This window comes from Ovis canadensis, chromosome 8, assembly GCF_042477335.2.
Source record: "Ovis canadensis isolate MfBH-ARS-UI-01 breed Bighorn chromosome 8, ARS-UI_OviCan_v2, whole genome shotgun sequence".
In the NCBI taxonomy this organism is placed as follows: Eukaryota; Metazoa; Chordata; class Mammalia; order Artiodactyla; family Bovidae; genus Ovis; species Ovis canadensis.
This window is the reverse complement of record NC_091252.1, coordinates 31,787,243-31,806,838: the sequence shown is the minus strand read 5'-3', so window position 1 is coordinate 31,806,838 and position 19,596 is coordinate 31,787,243. Positions and strand designations below refer to the sequence as shown.

The 19,596-nt window shown below is 38.4% G+C and overlaps 2 protein-coding genes across 3 annotated transcripts in view; one reads left to right on the top strand and one right to left on the bottom strand.

The window, feature by feature from the left end:
* KPNA5 (karyopherin subunit alpha 5) overlaps window positions 1-2,088 on the top strand; it is a 49,237-nt gene extending 47,149 nt beyond the window's left edge. Inside the window, exon 14 of the mRNA XM_069599185.1 lies at window positions 905-2,088. Within this exon, the coding sequence (XP_069455286.1) occupies window positions 905-1,092 (188 nt within the window). The 3' untranslated portion in view covers window positions 1,093-2,088. The remainder of the gene's footprint in view (window positions 1-904) is intronic.
* Window positions 2,089-6,362: 4,274 nt separating this feature from the next.
* On the bottom strand, window positions 6,363-19,240 carry FAM162B (family with sequence similarity 162 member B). 2 transcript variants are annotated; one of them, XM_069599186.1, is made up of 4 exons: window positions 16,741-19,240; window positions 16,493-16,604; window positions 14,075-14,183; window positions 6,363-6,545 (listed from the first exon to the last, which is right to left on the bottom strand). In XM_069599186.1, exons 1-4 carry the CDS (start codon window positions 17,147-17,149, stop codon window positions 6,447-6,449), a joined length of 729 nt encoding a protein of 242 aa, XP_069455287.1. In that variant the 5' UTR covers window positions 17,150-19,240; the 3' UTR covers window positions 6,363-6,446. The 2 variants fall into 2 exon arrangements, with proteins under 2 accessions (XP_069455287.1, XP_069455288.1); XM_069599187.1 differs by lacking the exon at window positions 6,363-6,545 and adding an exon at window positions 9,314-9,413.
* Between the last annotated feature and the right edge of the window lie 356 nt (window positions 19,241-19,596).

Below are 19,596 nucleotides of genomic sequence, written 5' to 3'. Positions count from 1 at the left end.
ATTGAAGAGGTTTATCTATAATTAAGTGAAAAATACTTTTAGCATCATCCAGACTTACATGTGGATTATTTTCTTGTGAGCAGTAAAATAAAACACTGTAGATTCTCCTTACACTATGAAAATGGGTTAAGTTTCACTTATAAACTGTATTGGATTTACAAATAGTATTCATTTATTCCTTATTGATACACTTTGGCTTATTCTGTGAGAGAACTTATTGTTAGTTTCCTCATTAATTTTAGGGCTTTGTTGTTGTTGTTGTTGTTTTGTTGCTTTCCCTTTTTGTGCTTTTTATTTAACATGATTACCCTGGAAACAACTTGTGGAGTTTACATGATCTAAAACTGTCATTTTAAAATTCAGAAACTGAAGTACAGAGGAATCAAACTTATTTGGGAAAAATCATAGAACTAGAAGGGTGGATTCTATGATCTTCCTACTGCCCAGCCTATGCTTACTCTTCATACCTTATTGCCCAATATTTTTATTTGTGAACTATAAAGCATAAGTATTGACTATCATTATATGCAAAAATCAGATAAAAGCTACAGAATCACTGAAATGTGTAATCTAAAAAATGCTACAAACTAGTGACTATAACAAAAGAGAAGTAGACTCATATAAACTAGTGGTTACCAGTGCAACCAGTGGGGGTGGAGTGCAAATTATTGGGTAAGATAGGCTCAAGGATGTATTGTACAACAGAGGGAATATAGCCAATGTTTTGTAATAACTGTAAATGGAATACAACCTTTAAAAATTATGTTTTAATTTTTTAAATTAGATTAAAAATAACAGTTCCATTGACAGTGGACTGGTGATCTATTGATTCATTATTTTGATTTAAATATATGTTGAAATCTGAGTAATAACTTTGATTTTATATATATGCTTTATATAATAGGTCTAGATAAAATTGAATTTCTGCAAAGCCATGAAAATCAGGAAATTTACCAAAAGGCTTTTGATCTGATTGAACATTACTTTGGTGTAGAAGATGATGACCCCAGTATTGTACCTCAAGTGGATGAAAATCAGCAACAGTTTGTATTTCAGCAGCAGGAAGCACCAATGGAAGGGTTCCAACTTTAACTTGGTAGGAGGTAAATTAATGGCTAAGAAGGGTAGCTTTACATATCTCCCCTTTCTTGCATTGTCAGTAGGAATATTTGATGTGTTTTTGTGTAGAACAAAAAAACAAAGAAGATGCACTTTTAGAAAGCAAAACAAAAGTTTCCATTCATATGCAACCTTTTATTATAGTTTTGTTGTTATGTTGGCCTGCCTGTATATATATCTTTCATTGTTTTATCTTTTTTTGTGTCTATCTGAGAACAGTTAAATACATTATTTAATAATTTAAGCCTGAGAAGGAGAATTTTGGTAAAGTATGACAATAATGGTTCTGAATTTTTCTAGCGCTCTTGGAAACTGCACATTAACAGTACAGCTGTTGATAATTGCATTTTGGCAGTGTTGGACATTCCCGTTCTCTACTAAATCTACCTCTCAAAGCAAAAACAAAACAAAAAAGCTTCAGAAGCGTGAAATAGAGAAAAGGCTAAATTAGAATGTAAAGATAGGTGTTACCAGAAATTATAAATCACTGTGCTCTAGGTTATACTTTGCAAAAAAAAAAAAAAAGGTTGGACAAAACCTGTAAAAGTTACTTATAAAATATAGGAAAAATATTGTACTGATAATTAAAATGTAGCAATTGTGAAGAGAGAAGCTGTTCTTCATATTGAACACATTAAAATAATTACACAACATTTAAATATTTGTTTTTAACATATAAATGCTATATTTTATATTTTGACCAAATATGCTAACATTTTTGAAATAGTGCTTTTTTATTTTTTCACTGCTCATTTTAGAGAGCATCATGATAGAGATGCCATTATGAATCTAAAGTAGTGCTGCATAGCAAAAATAATACTGTATTCCTTTCTCTGATTTTTCAGAGCAGTAATTGAGAAGTTTCACTTTCTGTGTAATAATGAACTTAGGTACTTGAATGGCAAAATTTTCCTGAAGAAATCACCTTGTTATGTATTAAATTTTATTAAATGTACTTACTGTTTGGACACAAAAGGATGATACTAATGAAAATTACGAAGGCTTCTTTAATTGGTTGAAACCTATATTAGGATTTTTTTCCCCTTTGGTAATACTCAAAGGGTCATACTGCTGCTTATCAATGTACCATTGTATTAGATTACATTTGTATCAGATTGGTTAATATAATGTAAGTGTTTATGTATTAACAGCAAAAACCTCTTCATATTGTGAAACTTAAAAAAGTTTCAATAGAAAATTATATATATATATTTATTTATAGATCCATATATATGCATGTGTCATATGTGTTTTTTTTCACGGTACTATACTTGGTAGTTTTCTAAGCAGATATGGTACTGTTGAGCTCAGTCTTTTCATTTATAGTTATATACAGGCTATTTACATTTCCAGTTATATATCTAAAATACTTATTTAAAAATTAGTTTATTGCTGTTTTAAGATAGAAACTAAAAGCATTTTTGATATGACTCATAGTCTATTCTGTAAAGAAAGATTTCATTTATGGTATCATTTATAATGTTTCTGCTGGAAATCAGAGGCATGTTAACAAGAAGAAAATGTATACAGAAGTACTTTTAAATAGTATGACACTTTGTAAAATTATATATCATGAAACTAAGCTTTTGGCAAGACACTTAAAACCTACAGGCTATAGACTACAGGTTTAAATGGTGTCCATAATGCTGACTGCATCTGCCAAACCTCTTTTATATTGTTAAGTAGAGTATTGTATCTGTGCCCTTTTTATTGTAGTAGAAGTTATGAAGTTCAGTATGTGTATATTCAAAAGAACAGGGTAGTTATATTAAAGATTACCAAACTGATGGTGAATTTATCAGATCAACACTTTTTTGTGATGCTGATAGTATAAGTATCAGGTGACAGGGTATTCCACTCTTTCTAATCAATTGAACTTGATAATGCAGCATAATTCATAAACTAACCAGCTGTGCCTGCTTTTATTTTGAGGACCCTGTAGTCAGTTTAGGAGATTTAGATTAATAAATCTCTAAGCCACATCTTTCAAACAAAATAGTTCTTACAGAAGGAAAAATAATGGAAATAATAGAATGGCCTTTAATTTTAAATTTTTTCCCAGTAAAGCAAGCATTATACCTCTAAGTATAGAATTTGACCATATTTTAGGCATTTATATACAAAAATTATATTTAATTCATTGGATCTGTTACTAGGATAATTGATTTGATTAGATTTAAGTGCAAGGGGCAATATGGACCCGCTATTGGTATGGTAATAACTTTATTGAACCAATACTAGCAAATACTTGTTTCTAAATTTTTTCTTAATATGACTACTCTTTTCAAATGTGCTATTTTAAATGCTCCAAAATGTATTTTCCTTAATCTTCCCTGGCCCTTGTGGGAAATTTTTTTCTTTTTTCAACTTGCTTTCCTAAGCTTTATTATATTTAAATCCGAGAGAAACTGTGCCAAAAAAAAGAAAAGAAAACATGTTCTAAAGGGCAATGCATGCAACATTAATGCAGAAATTAAAAAAAATACTTGAAAGAGTCCTTTACGTTTAATTAAATTTGGTGTTTTAGTTTTGTCTGAATTTGAATTTTTCCTAGCTAATCTATGCAATTATGCTTACTTGTTTTATATTTGTAAGTACTTGACTCAATGACCCGGGTGTTTTTACTATCAGTTTTATTTTGAAAACTGTTTCTAGAACTTAATTTTTAGTGTCATTTTGTTCACTTATTGGTAGCACTAGAACAGGAAAGCAAAAAATAAAAACAAAAAAAGTGTAGTAAAATCTGCTGGCACAGAAACAGCATATCATTTGGTAACTGTAAAACCTATATGCAGATAAAGATTGATTTGTTGATAAAGGACTTTTGTTGGACAAAACAGTACCTTTGCCTTCATATTTTTTCTTCTCTTAAGAAGGAGCATTATGGAAAAAGTAATTACAATACAAAGTCTTAGTGGATTTTTGTTGCTGTTCTAAATTCAGCTGCTTTGTGAAACTGTGAAATCAAAGTAATTGTTAACCTTTATTCATTTTAGTTTATAGCATTACTGTTTCACAGAATGTAACATATTAGGAGCCCATATGATAGAGCTCTAGAAGGATAATGTGTCTTTAAGTTCTGATTGGGAAGTGGGATGGGGAAGATGTTCTTGACTAAAAAAAAAAATCAACATTTGAGTAATATGCAATATTATGAAATGTTACAGCACTATATTAAAAACAATAAAATGCTATTTTACAATTGCATTTATATAAGCGTGTCTGTTTCATTTGTTCTCACTTAGGATTGTGTATTCCTAACGGAGCAAAAATAGATGCCCTTGAGTAAAATTCCATCCCCTTTCTAAAACCAGTAAGATTTTGTTAGTAGGACTATCTGATAAAGTAGTATGTTGCGTTTATTTTAGAACTTATATATTCAACTATAATGGAGGATGTATCTAATTTATGTTTGTATCTCATGCCTTGGCAATTAATGAGACATTCACATGTTTCAGCTGAGATTATTTTTCCTTTTCTATTATTTTAATGCAACGCACTGCATTTATTTAAGTCTTAGAGTTTTAAACCTAATATATGGAAATAGAAGGGAATATCTGATTTAAACTTTCTTAGTGTGCTCTGAAACACGAAATCACACAGTAGCCAAGCTTAGCCTCCGCCCCTAGTTTAGTGTTTTTATTTTCTTATTCTACTACCATTTTTTTTTGTTTTTGCTTCATCTGGCCTCATTTCCTTCAGTATTTGAAACTTTGTTAATCATAGAGTAGTAAAAGTAGTTATGTCAGTTATTTTTAGGGTTTCTTGCTCTCAATAAAGCCGTCTGCAATTTTAAGAGACACATACATCATATCATTATTAGTCACTTTAACATTTCAATTTTCCATTCTTATGAAATAAAATTTTCAAATAGTTGCACTTGCAAGCATTGCTGTACAGCACCACCAGAACTAAAATGTTGATTGGGAGCAACCCCACCAAGTAAAAAGCTTAAAATGCTCACTGCTGCCACTGCTAAGTCACTTCGGTCGTGTCTGACTCTGTGCGACCCCATAGACGGCAGCCCACCTAGCTTTTGCATAAACATTTAAATTTGGAAGCAGTAGGCAATTTGGGGAATTTAATGTGTAATGCTCAAAAGTACCTGTTATTTAAAAATTGGGAGTTCTAAACTTCAGACAGCTTTACTTTTGAGGGATCCCTCTTGTTCCCTTTCAGTCATGGTTGTTTTTTTAAACTGTTTAAAAAAGTATGGCAAAATTTTAGGGGTTTAACTTGAATCATTATTTTCTGAGCATTCCACCTTCTAAATTGTTTTATTATAAAATACACAAAGAGAATAATGTGTAAGAAGACAGTTGAATAATAAAACTCCTGTGTATTCACCATCCAATTTAATTATTATCAGTCCCTTGTAACTATTACTCTGGATTTTATTAATAATCCTTGTGCTTTTCTTCATTGTTTCATCTCGTGTGTATATATCCCTAAGAAATATAGCCTCACTTATCTGTTTTCTAAATGTGTAAACTGGAAGTTTACATATATTTTCTATATCTGGGAGTTTGGGGTTTTGGCTCAATGTTAACATTTTTTGAGATTCATGTTGATGCATGTATGTGTGGTTTGTTCATTCTCTTTGCTGTTCACTATTCTGTTTTGTGACTACATCGTGATGTGTGGTAGGGGAAGTTTGTTTTACTTTTGTTCCCGAGGCATGTGGGATCTTAGTTTCCCAACCAGGGATGAATCCTGTGCCCCTTGCGGTGGAAGTGCAGAGTCTCAACCACTGCACCGCCAAGGAAGTCCCCAGGATGCTCATTTTAGCATTATCTCTAGTGGCTAAAAACTGGACCAAATAACCAGATAAACTGGCATATTCATACAATGGAATACTATAACAATGAAAATGAATGACTTCCTGCTACTCACAGTCTGTTGATGAATCTCACAGTATAATACTGAGTATAAGAATTTACACAAGTGTATATTATATAATTCTGTGTATATAAAGTTAAAACAGGCAAAACTAGTCTACGGTGATAAAACAACATCTTTTTTTATCTGTGTGGTAATGACTGAGGGCAGAAATAAGGCAGAAAGGAGATGTTTTACGTCTTGACCTGAACAGTTATACAGGAGTATTCACTAAAATTCTATCAAACTGTACACTTTTGTGCACTTTCTAAATGTATGTTATAATTCAGCAAAAATTTACTAAAAGTAGAAATAAAAAAAGATTTTGCTATTCTTGTTACCAAAATAAAGCCTTGACAAGTACGTTGTTAAATATTCTCTTTTACCTATCATTTATTGTTGCTGGTAATAGTGATGATATTCCAATGAACACTTTGTCAGTTAGAATATCATTTAGCCTTGGCCTGTGCAGCCAGTGCCGCTTCTTCACGCCATTTTGCCTTCTTTGCCAGGTTCCAACTTGTTAAAGATTCATGTCGTTCTGCAGCCTGCAGAAGCAAAAGGCAAAGCATTTTGACGCTCTGGAAAAATTTGTATTTTAGAGATACATAGCAGACTCCATGAAAGAAGAAAAATAACAAAGCATCAATCACATGTAGCATTTCAGAAAAACAATCCTTTGATACAGAAAAAATCTGCCTAAGTTATTAGACTTCTAGACAACAGTACCGCTGTATCAGAAATCTGCCCCCACCTCCTCTTGGCACGCAAAGATATAGTTGTTGGACAAAAAATAAATCACTTTCAAATAGTTAAACTCAAAATCAAGAAAGGGAAATCCTCAGGTACCTTTTACGAAAAGAATGCAAAAGGCATAAGTTGATGGGGAATGAGAAGGACAAAAGCCAGGATAGACGGAAATGGCTTTATTAGGGGGAAATAATGGCTTTAACAGCTGTGGGCTAGAAGTTGAATCGCTATACCAATAGGCAAGTTCAGGATTTAGATCATGGGCATGGAGCTGAGGTATTCCTGTGAAATGACTAAAGCTCTTACCAGCCTGATAACTGGCAAGAACACTAAGCATTTACCTGGGGGAGAAAAAATTACTTGTAAAAAGAGAAGATAATTAGCATTGTGATCAGGAGGAAAGAACTCTAGCTACAAAACGGATCAGAGGAAATAATCTAAATGCAGCACAGAGATATAAGTACAAAAAAATAGAGAAGTTAAGAGACATGGATAATTAGAAATTCCAACATATATTCCCACCAGGTGAGTTATTAGAATGAGGGGAGAGGTCATATTTGAAGTAATAACAGCTTACACTTTTTCAGAAGTGAGCAAAGCAATAGGTCCCTCAGACTGAAGAACATACAAAGTACTTTGCAGAAAAAAAAAAAATCTAATAGATATTGATGGAAGTCTGTTATGCGTTTCACACTTAACATATCCAAAATAGAGGACTTGATATATTTTGTCTGTCAGGCCTACCAGTTCTTTCCCCAGCTGTACACATGGGGAATGGCAACACCATCCATCTTACATTCTAAAGCCAGAAATCCAGGCTTTTTTGATGTCATTCTTCCATTTTGTTTTCTCTTGCCACACTGAACTTACCATAAAGGTCTATCCTTTTTACCTTTCCGAACAAATCTCAAATTGCTAACCATTTCTCCATCTCTATCTGACAGCATCTTAGATAAGGTAACATTAATTATTCAAAGTGACAGGTGATTGGAGAGAAAGAAGATGGATACAGTTCAGTTCAGTTGCTCAGTTGTGTCCGACTCTTTGCAACCCATGAACCGCAGCATGCCAGGTCTCCCTGTCCATCACCAACTCAGAGAGCCTACCCAACTCAAACCATTGAGTTGGTGATGTCATCCTCCTCCTGCCCTCAATCTTTCCAGGCATCAGGGTCTTTTCAAATGAGTCAGCTCTTCGCATCAGGTGTCCAAAGTATTGGAGTTTCAGCTTCAACATCAGACCTTCCAATGAACACCCAGGATTGATCTCCTTTAGGATGGACTGGTTGAATCTCCTTGCAGTCCAGGAGACTCTCAAGAGTCCTCTCCAACACCACAGTTCAAAAGCATCAATTCTTTGGAGCTCAGCTTTCTTTATAGTCCAACTCACATCCATACGTGACTACTGGAAAAACCATAGCTTAGGAATCCCTTAGAAGAAATGGAGTAGCCATCATGGTCAACAAAAGAGTCCAAAATGCAGTACTTGGATGCAATCTCAAAAATGACAGAATGATCTTTGTTCATTTCCAAGGCAAATCATTAAATATCACGGTAATCCAAGTCTATGCCCCGACCAATAACGCTGAAGAAGCTGAAGTTGAACAGTTCTAAGAAGACTTACAAGACCTTCTAGAACTAAAACCCAAAAAAAGATGTCCTTTTCATTATAGGGGACTAGAATGCAAAAGTACGAAGTCAAGAAACACCTGGAGTAATAGGCAAGTTTGGCCTTGGAGTACAGAATGAAGCAAGGCAAAGGCTAATAGAGTTCTGCCAAGAGAACGCACTGGTCATAGCAAACACCCTCTTCCAACAACACAAGAGAAGACTCTACACATGGACATCACCAGATGGTCAACACCGAAATCAGACTGATTATATTCTTTGCAGCCAAAGATGGAGAAGCTCTATACAGTCAGCAAAAACAAGACCGGGAACTGACTGTGGCTCAGATCATGAACTCCTTATTGCCAAATTCAGATTGAAACTGAAGCAAGTGGCGAAAACCACTAGACCATTCAGGTATGACCTAAATCAAATCCCTTATGACTATACAGTGGAAGTAAGAAATAGATTTAAGGGACTAGATCTGATAGAGTGCCTGATGAACTATGGATGGATGTTCATGACATTGTACAGGAAACAGGAATCAAGACCATCTCCATGGAAAAGAAATGCAAAAAAGCAAAATGGCTGTCTGAGGAGGCTTTACAAATAGCTGTGAAAAGAAGGGAAGTGAAAAGCAAAGGAGAAAAGGAAAGATATACCCATTTGAATGCAGAGTTCCAAAGCATAGCAAGGAGAGATAAGAAAGCCTTCCTCAGTGATCAATGCAAAGAAATAGAAGAAAACAATAGAATGGGAAAGACTAGAGGTCTCTTCAAGAAAATTAGAGATACCAAGGGAACATTTCATGCAAAGATGGGCTCAATAAAGGACAGAAATGGCAGGGACCTAACAGAAGCAGAAGATATTAAGAAGAGGTGGCAAGAATACACAGAAGAACTGTACAAAAAAGATCTTCACAACCCAGATAATCATGATGGTGTGATCACTTACCTAGAGCCAGACATCCTGGAATGTGAAGTCAAGTGGGCCTTAGAAAGCAGCACTACGAACAAAGTTAGTGGAGGTGATGGAATTCCAGTTGAGCTGTTTCAAATCCTGAAAGATGATGCTGTGAAAGTGCTGCACTCAATATGTTAGCAAATTTTGAAAACTCAGCAGTGGCCACAGGACCAGAAAAGGTCAGTTTTCATTCCAATCCCAAAGAAAGGCAACACCAAAGTTGTTCACACTACCATACAACTGCACTCATCTCACACACTAGTAAAGTAATGCTCAAAATTCTCCAAGTCAGGCTTTAGCAATATGTGAACTGTGAACTTCCAGAAGTTCAAGTTGGTTTTCAAGAAAGCACAGGAACCAAAGATCAAATTGCCAACATCCACTGGATCATCAACAAAGCAAGAGAGTTCCAGAAAAACATCTATTTCTGCTTTATTGACTATAACGAAGCCTTTGACAATGTGGATCACAATAAACTGGAAAATTCTGAAAGAGATGGGAATACCAGACCACCTCTTGAGAAACCTATATGCAGGTCAGGAAGCAACAGTTAGAACTGGACATGGAACAACCGACTGGTTCCAAATAGGAAAAGGGGTACGTCAGGGCTGCATACTGTCACCCTGCTTATTTAACTTATATGCAGAATACATCATGAGAAATGCTGGGCTGGAAGAAGCACAAGCTAGAATCAAGATTGCCAGGAGAAATATCAATAACCTCAGATATGCAGATGACACCACCCTTATGGCAGAAAGTGAAGACGAACTATAAGAGCCTCTTGATGAAAGTGAAACAGGAGAGTGAAAAAGTTGGCTTAAAGCTCAACATTCAGAAAACTAAGATCCATGACATCTGGTCCCATCACTTCATGGCAAATAGATGAAGAATCAGTGGAAACAGTGGCTGACTTTATTTTTCTGATCTCCAAAATCACTGTGGATGGTGATTGCAGCCATGAAATTAAAAGACGCTTACTCCTTGGAAGGAAAGTTATGACCCACCTAGACAGCATATTTTTAAAAAGCAACAAAGGTCTGTCTAGTCAAGGCTATGGTTTTTCCAGTGGTCATGTATGGATGTGAGAGTTGGACTGTGAAGACAGCTGAGCACTGAAGAATTGATGCTTTTGAACTGTGGTGCTGGAGAAGACTTGAGAGTCCCTTGGACTGCAAGGAGATCCAACCAGTCCATTCTAAAGGAGATCAGCCCTGGGTGTTCATTGGAAGGACTGATGCTAAAGCTGAAACTTCAATACTTTGGCCACTTGATGAGAAGAGCTGACTCATTTGAAAAGATCCTGATGCTGGGAAAGATTGAGGGCAGGAGGAGAAGGGGACGACAGAGGATGAGATGGTTGGATGGCACCACCGACTCATGGGCTTGGGTGGACTCCAGGAGTTGGTGATGGACAGGGAAGCCTGGCATGCTGCGGTTCATGGGGTCGCAAAGAGTCAGACACAACTGAGCAACTGAACTGAACTGACCAGACGGACCTTTGTTGACAAAGTAATGTCTCTGCTTTTTAGTATGCTATCTAGTTTGGTCATAACTTTTCTTTCAAGGAGTAAGCATCTTTTAATTTCATGGCTGCAATCACCATCCACAGTGATTTTGGAGCCCAGAAAAATAAAGTCAGCCACTGTTTCCACTGATTCCCCATCTATTTGCCATGAAGTGATGGGACCGGATGCCATGATCTTAGTTTTCTGAATGTTGAGCTTTAAGCCAACTTTTTCACTCTCTTCTTTCACTTGCATCAAGAGGCTCTTTAGTTCTTCACTTTCTGCCATAAGGGTGGTGTCATCTGCATATCTGAGTTTATTGATATTTCTCCTGGCAATCTTGATTCCAGCTTTTGCTTCCTCCAGCCCAGCTTTCTCCTGATGTACTCTGCATGTAAGTTAAATAAGCAGGGTGACAATATGCAGCCCTAACGTACTCCTTTTCCCATTTGGAACCAGTCGGTTGTTCCATGTCCAGTTCTAACTGTTGCTTCCTGACCTGCATATAGGTTTCTCAAGAGGTGGTCTGGTATTCCCATCTCTTTCAGAATTTTTCACAGTTTATTGTGATCCACACAGTCAAAGGCTTCTTTATAGTCATAAAGCAGAAATAGATGTTTTTCTGCCACTCTCTTGGTTTTTCCATGATCCAGCAGATGTTGGCAATTTGATCTCTGGTTCCTCTGCCTTTTCGAGAACCAACCTGAACATCTGAAGTTCACAGTTCACATATTGCTGAAGCCTGGCTTGGATAATTTTGAGCATCACTTTACTAGTGTGTGAGATGAGTGCAATTGTATGTACTGTGAGCATCTTTGGCGTTGCCTTTCTTTGGGATTGGAATGAAAACTGACCCTTTCCAGTCTCGTGGCCACTGCTGAGTTTTCCAAATTTGCTAACATATTGAGTGCAGCACTTTCCCAGCATCATCTTTCAGGATTTGAAATAGCTCAACTGGAATTTCATCACCTCCACTAACTTTGTTCATAGTGATGCTTTCTAAGGCCCACCTGACTTCACATTCCAGTATGTCTGTGCATAGAATCATGAAGTAGAAGTGCAAAATTTTGAAGTGATGACCACGGAGTCTAGTTTGCCTGTGTCCTGTATATGAGCCCTTTTCCTTGCCATCTCTAATATGTATTTTCTGAAGGGAAATTATGAGGTAATAACTCTCTAATTTTGCTTCTTGCTTTTCCCCAATTCTTGCATCTGCTGATTAGTTTTTACCATGAAATGCAGCCCCACAAATATTGATATCTCTGTGAATCATCTTTTCTCTAGTCTGAATTTCTCCATTCTTAACAACTTTCCTCTGTGTTGAACTCTCCTCTGGACACACTCCAGTTTATCAGTGTCCTTCTTCATGGTGGCACCTACAACTGAGCCCATTAGAGTGTAATTATAACTTCTTTGTTTTGGAACTGTGTTTTAGTAACACAGCCAGGGATTGAACTGGATTTTGGTAGCCTCATCACACAGAATAGTTTGCCTGGAACCAACCAAGCATCTTTGACTCTCTGTGATGCTATGGACTGTAGCCTGCCAGGCAGCTCTGTCCCTGGGATTCTCCAGGAAAGAATACTGGAGTGGGTTACCATGCCCTCTTCTAGGGGATGATCTCGACCCAAGGATTGAACCCGTGTCTCCTGTTTCCTATATGTGTCTTATGTCTCCTGCACTGTCATGCGGGTTCTTTATCACTAGTGCCGTCTAGGAAGCCCTAATGTTATCTATATATCTATTCTTTTATTTTGGCCATGCCATGTGGCATGTGGGGATCTTAGTTCTCAGACCAGGAATGGAAGCCTTGCCCCTGCAGTGGAAACATGGTCTTAACCACTGGACCATCAGGGAAGTCCGTATACATATCTGTTTCTTTCTGTTGGCTTGGCAAATAACTTAGCCTTTGAAATTATTCTTATCAAATGGAAATTTTAGTAAATGTTTATTGGGATGAACACTTAATAAAAATAAAGAAATTCAGTCATCTCTAGTTTTTAACCTACTTAGTAACCTGCCTATCCAGTTGGTGATTCTCTAGCTCCTAAATGACAGACTGGATTCCAATACTGCCTGGACCCTTCATGTTTCAAACTGTCTTCCCTTTATACTTCAGCCACATTAGTTCTGTGTGTTTTGTTTTTCTTAATACACCAGACACTTTACTCTCTATAGGCTTTCCTCATTCTCTTGGCCTTACCCTGATGACTTATTCTCATTCTTCTCAGAGTGAGCTTCCCTGACCACTGCATCTGAAACACTCTCACTCAGGTACTATTTCATTATCCTCCCAGCTACTCATATGTAAGTCATTATACACCAGCAATCCTATTGGCTCTGTTTAAAAATATATCCCAGTTGGACCACTCCACATCATCTCTCCTGATATCACCCTTGTCTGAGATAACCATCTGTTGCCTAGTTTATTGCAATATCTTTTACATAGTCTCAAGGCTATGGTTTTTCCAGTAGTCATGTATGGATGTGAGAGTTGGACTGTAAAGAAAGCTGAGTGCCAAAGAATTGATGCTTTTGAACTGTGGTGTTGGAGAAGACTCTTGAGAGTCCCTTGGACTGCAAGGAGATCCAACCAGTCCATCCTAAAGGAGATCAATCCTGAATATTCATTGGAAGGACTGATGCTGAAGCTGAAATGCCAATACTTTGGCCACCTGATGCAAAGGACTGACTCATTGGAAAAGACCCTGATGTTGGGAAAGATTGAAGGTGGGAGGAGAATGGAACGACAGAGGGTGAGATGATTGGATGGCATCACCGACTCGATGGCCATGAGTGTAAGCTCCAGGAGTTGGTGATGGACAGGGAAGCCTGGCGTGCTGCAGTTCATGGGGTCGCAAAGAGTCGGACATGACTGAGCAACTGAACTGAACTGATGCCATAGCTAAACAGTTCATGATTTAAGGAAGGGTGTAGTTTGGATAACTTTCATACAAAAAAGTTCTTCCTTTGCCTATTTTAACCAGGTTATAAACTGTAATTTCTCATTTTTCTTTGTCTTATAAATGGAAACAAGCTTCTATCCCTTCTGTCCAGATAGTTAATTTGTTGACTCAAATTTCCATGAACAGTGTTGTTTTCAGTACAATTGATAATGTGAGGATGGGTCAAGCTGTCTGAGATGAGACTGTTCTTACATTGGAAAACTAGCAATAATCCCCCAAATGAGAACAAAGCTCATAATCCTTCTTAAAATTCACAAGTCTATTTTTACTTTAAAGTGGTACTCACCCTTTTGGCTGATGCTATCACTGCAAAGCAGGCAATGATTGTGAGTCCAATCATTATGTAACAAGCTTTCACCCGAGCTTTGTTTCTTGCAGCATCTATCATTTCTGGCCTAAACCAAGATGTGTATTCTATTAATTACATTAAAGCAATATGATTTCCTGACTGGCATAATAGACAATGATTTTTTACGTAAATATTCCAAAAATTTCCCTGAATGCAACTGGCAGATGTGAAAGCCTTACACATTCTAGTACATTATCTTACTAATTTCAAATTAACAGGTATTTATTATTTATATTGCTGCAGTAATATGAAGTGGCAGCTTATAAATAGATATAAGTAAAGAATGATTTCTGAGAAAATATTCAGCAGTATTTTTCCTTATCTATGCCATTTGAATAGAATCCAGTAACATAAAAAAAAGCAATTCCTCTTAGAAAATATATCTTTAACTTTCCACTAGTTGAAAGAACACAGAAAACCAATATCTAGCCTGTTTTCCTCAGGTTTTAGCCAGATTAATATAAGTTTTAAGATATTAGTTGCAAACAGGTGAATATTAGTACATTATTAGATTACACTTGTTGATTTTTGTTCCAGATGGAACCTGAAAGATCTGATCTTTTTTACCCATCCATCTGTCTTTGAACTGCTATACCAAATTAGTTTAACACTGAAAAGAAAGGGAAAAGTACAGTCATTATTAAATATCATTAGTGTATGGTACAAAAATTATAGGTCACTTGTTAATTATATGTCCATTAAAAGCATAAAAGTGAAAGCTGTTTACATTGTAAATTTAACACTTAGCTTAGGAGGCATATCTCTCCTAAATAGCAATGATTTGAAAATTATAGAAAATAATAAAAAATATTCAAATACTTTCATGTCTCCAACCCAAAACTATAATACTTTTCCTAGGCACCTTGCTCAAAGTTAATTTAACAGAATTTCTCCTTTTTTACGATATTTCTTTGACTGTGATCCTGGGGAAGAATTATTTCTGTAAAATGGGTCTCTTCACATATACAGCTATATTGCTATAATACTGGGTCTAGAATCTCTAGACATGCGTTAATTTACAACAATGCAGGTTCTTTACATTTTTGATTACTCTCATATAGCCCTAAAATCCAAAATCCAAAAACACTGAGGATGGTCTTTTTAAGCTCTTCTGGGGCTAATTTCTGCTCTGGGCTAAATTATAGATCTCAAGGAAAACAAAATTTGTTTTATAATATTAAAAAAAAGATCTCCATGGTGAGTAAGTGCTGAAAACAGAGTTCAAATTCCATGTCCATTCCTCATTAAATCATTTAATCCAAGAAAGGGATAAAAATGCTTGAGAATTCATTACTGAACATTTCCCACCGTATTTTTCCCATTTGAAATGCTGTTGATGACTAATAAATTAACAATCAATAAAAAGTGTGCACAATATGCACAGAGCAAGGTGTAGACCCAGTTTCCATCATCTAACAGGCATTGATCACATCATATAAAATAATATTTGAACATCTGAAATACTTATTGGATTTTATAGTTCTAGTCTCACTTCTTTTTTGAGAACAGTTTAAAAAGTGGTAGATTGGCTTTATCTTTAGTTTCCTTCCTTCCCCTTTTAACCACTCCCTTGTAAAGTGCTGGGAAGATTTCTGGGCTTTGCATAAACTGAAGCTGTAAAAAATGTTTTTTACGCGTGACCTTTACTTTATTTTTGTTTTCGTAAAAGATTACATTTACCCTGGTGTTGAAGTTGTCAGCTTAGGTTTTATCAAGCGAACGTGTGTCTTGGGTATGGGATGAGGAGGCCAGAGACACAGATGCGCCCTGGCTTAGTCCCAGAAAACCCGCGCTCAGAGGGCTGCAGAACCGCGTACACCAGGCATCTCCCGCCCCAGAAGAGGAGGTCACATGGATGTGGCTTCTTCCCAGAGACTCTCCGGCCACCCTGCGAGTCATGATCCTTCCTTGGGTGGATCAGGGAGCCGCAACTCCTCCCCTCCCCAGCCCAGGCCAGGGCCCCTCCGCCTCTCAGCCAGCCGGGCGTATGCGAGGACCTTGGTTTTTGTTTGGCTTAAGGGCTCCACTGCCTCCCGGCCCCGGAGTTCGCCGGGGGCGGGTATCTGAGTGACCGTGGAAGTACCCACTGAACTTCGGGATTTTCACCCGACTTCAACAGTCTCCCCATAAGCTTAGCTTGTCTCTCACAGTCCAGTGAAGGAGCTTGGCATTTAACCGCACTAGGGGCGCGTGAGTAATTCCTTTAGAGTGGTAAGTAGTACTATGAAAACCCGTGTGGCTCTGCACACCTCTCCCGACCTCTGTGCGCCCAGGTCGGGAAGTGGGTGGACCCCGAGCCTTCCAGGCCTGGGGCGGACCCTCCAAGGGGCCCTCAACCCGGCCCGGCACACTTACGGAATCCGAGGCGGGATATCCTCCATCGCTTTGAAACGCCCGGTCCACAGCAGGATTCTCTTGTCGAATTGCGACGGCTTGTGCTCAGCGGGGACCCTATGGACCTTCTCGGCTGCGAAAGCGACAGGGACATACAGAGTGACAGAGAGACCGACGGCCCAGTGATCGGGGCGCACTCGCGCCTCCATCCTCCAGCCTCAGCGCTCCACGGACCCGTCCCTCCCGGGTCGTTCCCAGCCCCTGCTCACCAGAACCTGGGGGCTCCGAGCGGCCGGGGCTCCTGCCACTGGAGTACTGGGGGTGACCCCGGGGCCAGAGAGACGCGACCGGCCGCCGCTCGACATCTGGGGGCGCTCCCGGGGCGCAGCAGGGGATGCGCCCTAGGCGGAGGCGCAGGAGGCTCCCGACCGTGGCCAGCATGCTGCTGAGCTCTGGTCCGGCGCCCTCAGCCCAGCCAGGGCCGGAGCTCCCGGGACCCCTGCCGCCCCGCCCCGCGCCGCTCCCAGGGGAGCCCGGATGCGCAGCTGGAGTCTGACGTGCGCGCCCTGGGCTCCGGGTCCCCGCCCCCAGCCTGCGACCCCCGATCGGGCGTCTTGACCCTGGGGCTGTCGGTCCCCTGGAGCGCCTCGGAAGACTTTCCTCCCGAAACAGCTCCATGCCTTTTAAAGGCAATTCTTGGTGTTGAATAGAAACGTGTTTCCATCACATGTATATGTATTTTTTAATTTCACTGTTCGGTGCTTAAGAGAATGAATTTCACCTCTCTTCCAGGGAAAGCCAACAGTCAGGCCTTCTAGTGCAGGTCGTTTCAGTTGTTTACCAAGCGAGTGTGAGGGCTTTCAACCAACTTCTGACTTTCCTGTCAGGCGACTTTTTGAAGTTAGCTCTTCACCTCACCCTCCACTCCCATACTTTTCTCTTTTCCAGACAAAACAACCTCAGTTCCTACAGTTTTTGTCCACCTCTTCATTTCTTAGACCGCAAACTCTCCAAACACTCTTCAAAATGAGCTTTTCTACATTTCTACCACCTTCCCTCTCAAAAAGAGGGGAGAATCCTCTATTCTTTGGCATCTAAATGAAGATAGGAACTCAGAAAAAAAAGGCTTGTAGGAAAACTGTCAACTCTAAAGAAATATACTTATTCTATGTCCTCATGTTCCCTGGTGGCTCAGAGGAAAAAGAATCTGCCTGCTATGAGGAGACGTGGGTTCCCTGGGTGGGGGAGAGCCCCTGGAGAAGGGAATGGGAACCCACTCCAGTATTCTTGCCTGGAGAATTCCGTGGTTAGAGGAGCCTGGAGGGCTACAGTTCATGGGATTGCAAAGAGCCAGCAGGACTGAGGACTAACATAACATGCAACTTCCTCAGATTCAAGGGACCACAGACCCCATCCAAGTTAAAGTGCTCCCCTGGAGGGAGCCCAGGCCAGCTCACCCTCCCTGTTTCTGTCTCTGAGGTTTTTCTGAACCCAGACACTGAGCTACTTTTAGTTGGGTCTCCAGATACTTCTTTCCTTCCTAACTAGAAGTGTCCAGCTCTTGAGGGCAATATCTCTGTAACTTTGCATCTTTCATGTAATGTGTTCAACAAAAGAAAACATTCATATCTCCATAAAGAAACATGCGTTGAGAGATGTGATAATGGAAAGTACCATGAGCTTTGTGTTCACACCAAGGTTTAAACCCCTAATTTGTGATTTAAGAGTTGCACAATTATTAGCAAATCATTTAAGTCATTAGTGTTGGTCTCATTTGTAAAATAAGAATGGCTTCCTTTCAAGTTCATTCATGCAACAGCTATAAAAAAACAACACCCTGCTCTATGCCAGCTACTCCTCAGAGCTGAACATAGAGCAGTGAACAATGTCTAGTGGGGATTAGCATATGAAGAAGAAAAAAAGACCAGGATGAGAAAAAGTAAGCAGACATGAGGTAGAAACTATTTAGAGAGGATGGTTAAGGATACCCTTCTAAATGTCCCTGGCACGTTAATAACCTTTCAAAGATGTTTCTTTCCCTTCACATTCTTTAACTAGTTCCCAAGCACAAGTGCATTTTAATTCATGAAATCCCTTGTAGGGAACTGTAGGAGGCTATGAGCTCTCTATGGGTATAGCCCAAACACTGGCTCTTAATAGATACTTAATTTTAATCTTACACAAATGAAAAAATTAATGTGAATCTTCAATAATAAAATAGACTGCATCTGGGCGAGTTTAAGAAGAGACTGGACACTTAGGACATGCTGCGTGATAAACAGAATGAATTCCTACCTGAAAAATTATGTTGCCATAAGGTAATATTTGATGGTTGCACGTATATGCCACTTGAAAATTCTCCCATTATTCAAATGTGTTGTTTTTTCCTTTATTAATTTAATTTTCTACACGTCATCGAGTATATCCATAGAGCTAGAGAAAAACATCTCTGTGAATCAGCCTGTCATTAATAGTTCACCAAGAAATATTAAACTAGTTAAATAAATTTATTTCCCTGGAGAGAACCAAATGTCAGGCATCGACACATGGTTTTCCATCTCAGGCTTCTCTAGCATTGCAGAACCACAGGGCAAAGAGAATCGTGGCTTACGTCATGAGAGAAAGAACAGTTTGCAGTCTGTTCTCTGTTCCTGATGGGATTAAAATACTGCTATTTGGCAGTGTTCTCCATTTTTTAAAAAGTTACAGCTGCATGAGAGATATTTTCTTTAGCTCTAGAATTGGGACAACCAAACAAAAACATAAACAAACAAACTCAAATCAACTCCTAATAGGAAAAAAAAAAAGCCAATTATATTTCTTTCTTTCTTTTAAACCGGGACAGTTCATTTCTTCATTCCACAGATGTTCATCGAGTGTCTCCTGTGCACTGAGTACTGTTCTGGGCTTTGAGGTCATAGCATAGCAGGTAAACATACAAAAATTTTTGTTTCTCGTAGAGCTTATTACTAATCCATGGCGCTTTCAGTTTACCCATCCCCTTCAATATTATGTCTCAGTCCAATGGTTCATCTAATTTGCATGTACTGTTTTCAGTTTTGCTCCTTCAAAGCTTGTTTGGATTAGTATAGTTTACTTTCCCATTTCCTACAGTTAATTTATTT

Bases quoted from the DNA above. Each gene is read 5' to 3' on its own strand.
- FAM162B (XM_069599186.1), bottom strand. From the start codon at position 17,149: ATGGAGCTGTTTCGGGAGGAAAGTCTTCCGAGGCGCTCCAGGGGACCG. The intron at 16,605-16,740 runs GTGAGCAGGGGC...TCGCTTTCGCAG, and splicing joins CTCGGAGCCCCCAGGTTCTG to CCGAGAAGGTCCATAGGGTC. The intron at 14,184-16,492 runs GTAAGTGTGCCG...ATCTTGGTTTAG, and splicing joins GATATCCCGCCTCGGATTCC to GCCAGAAATGATAGATGCTG.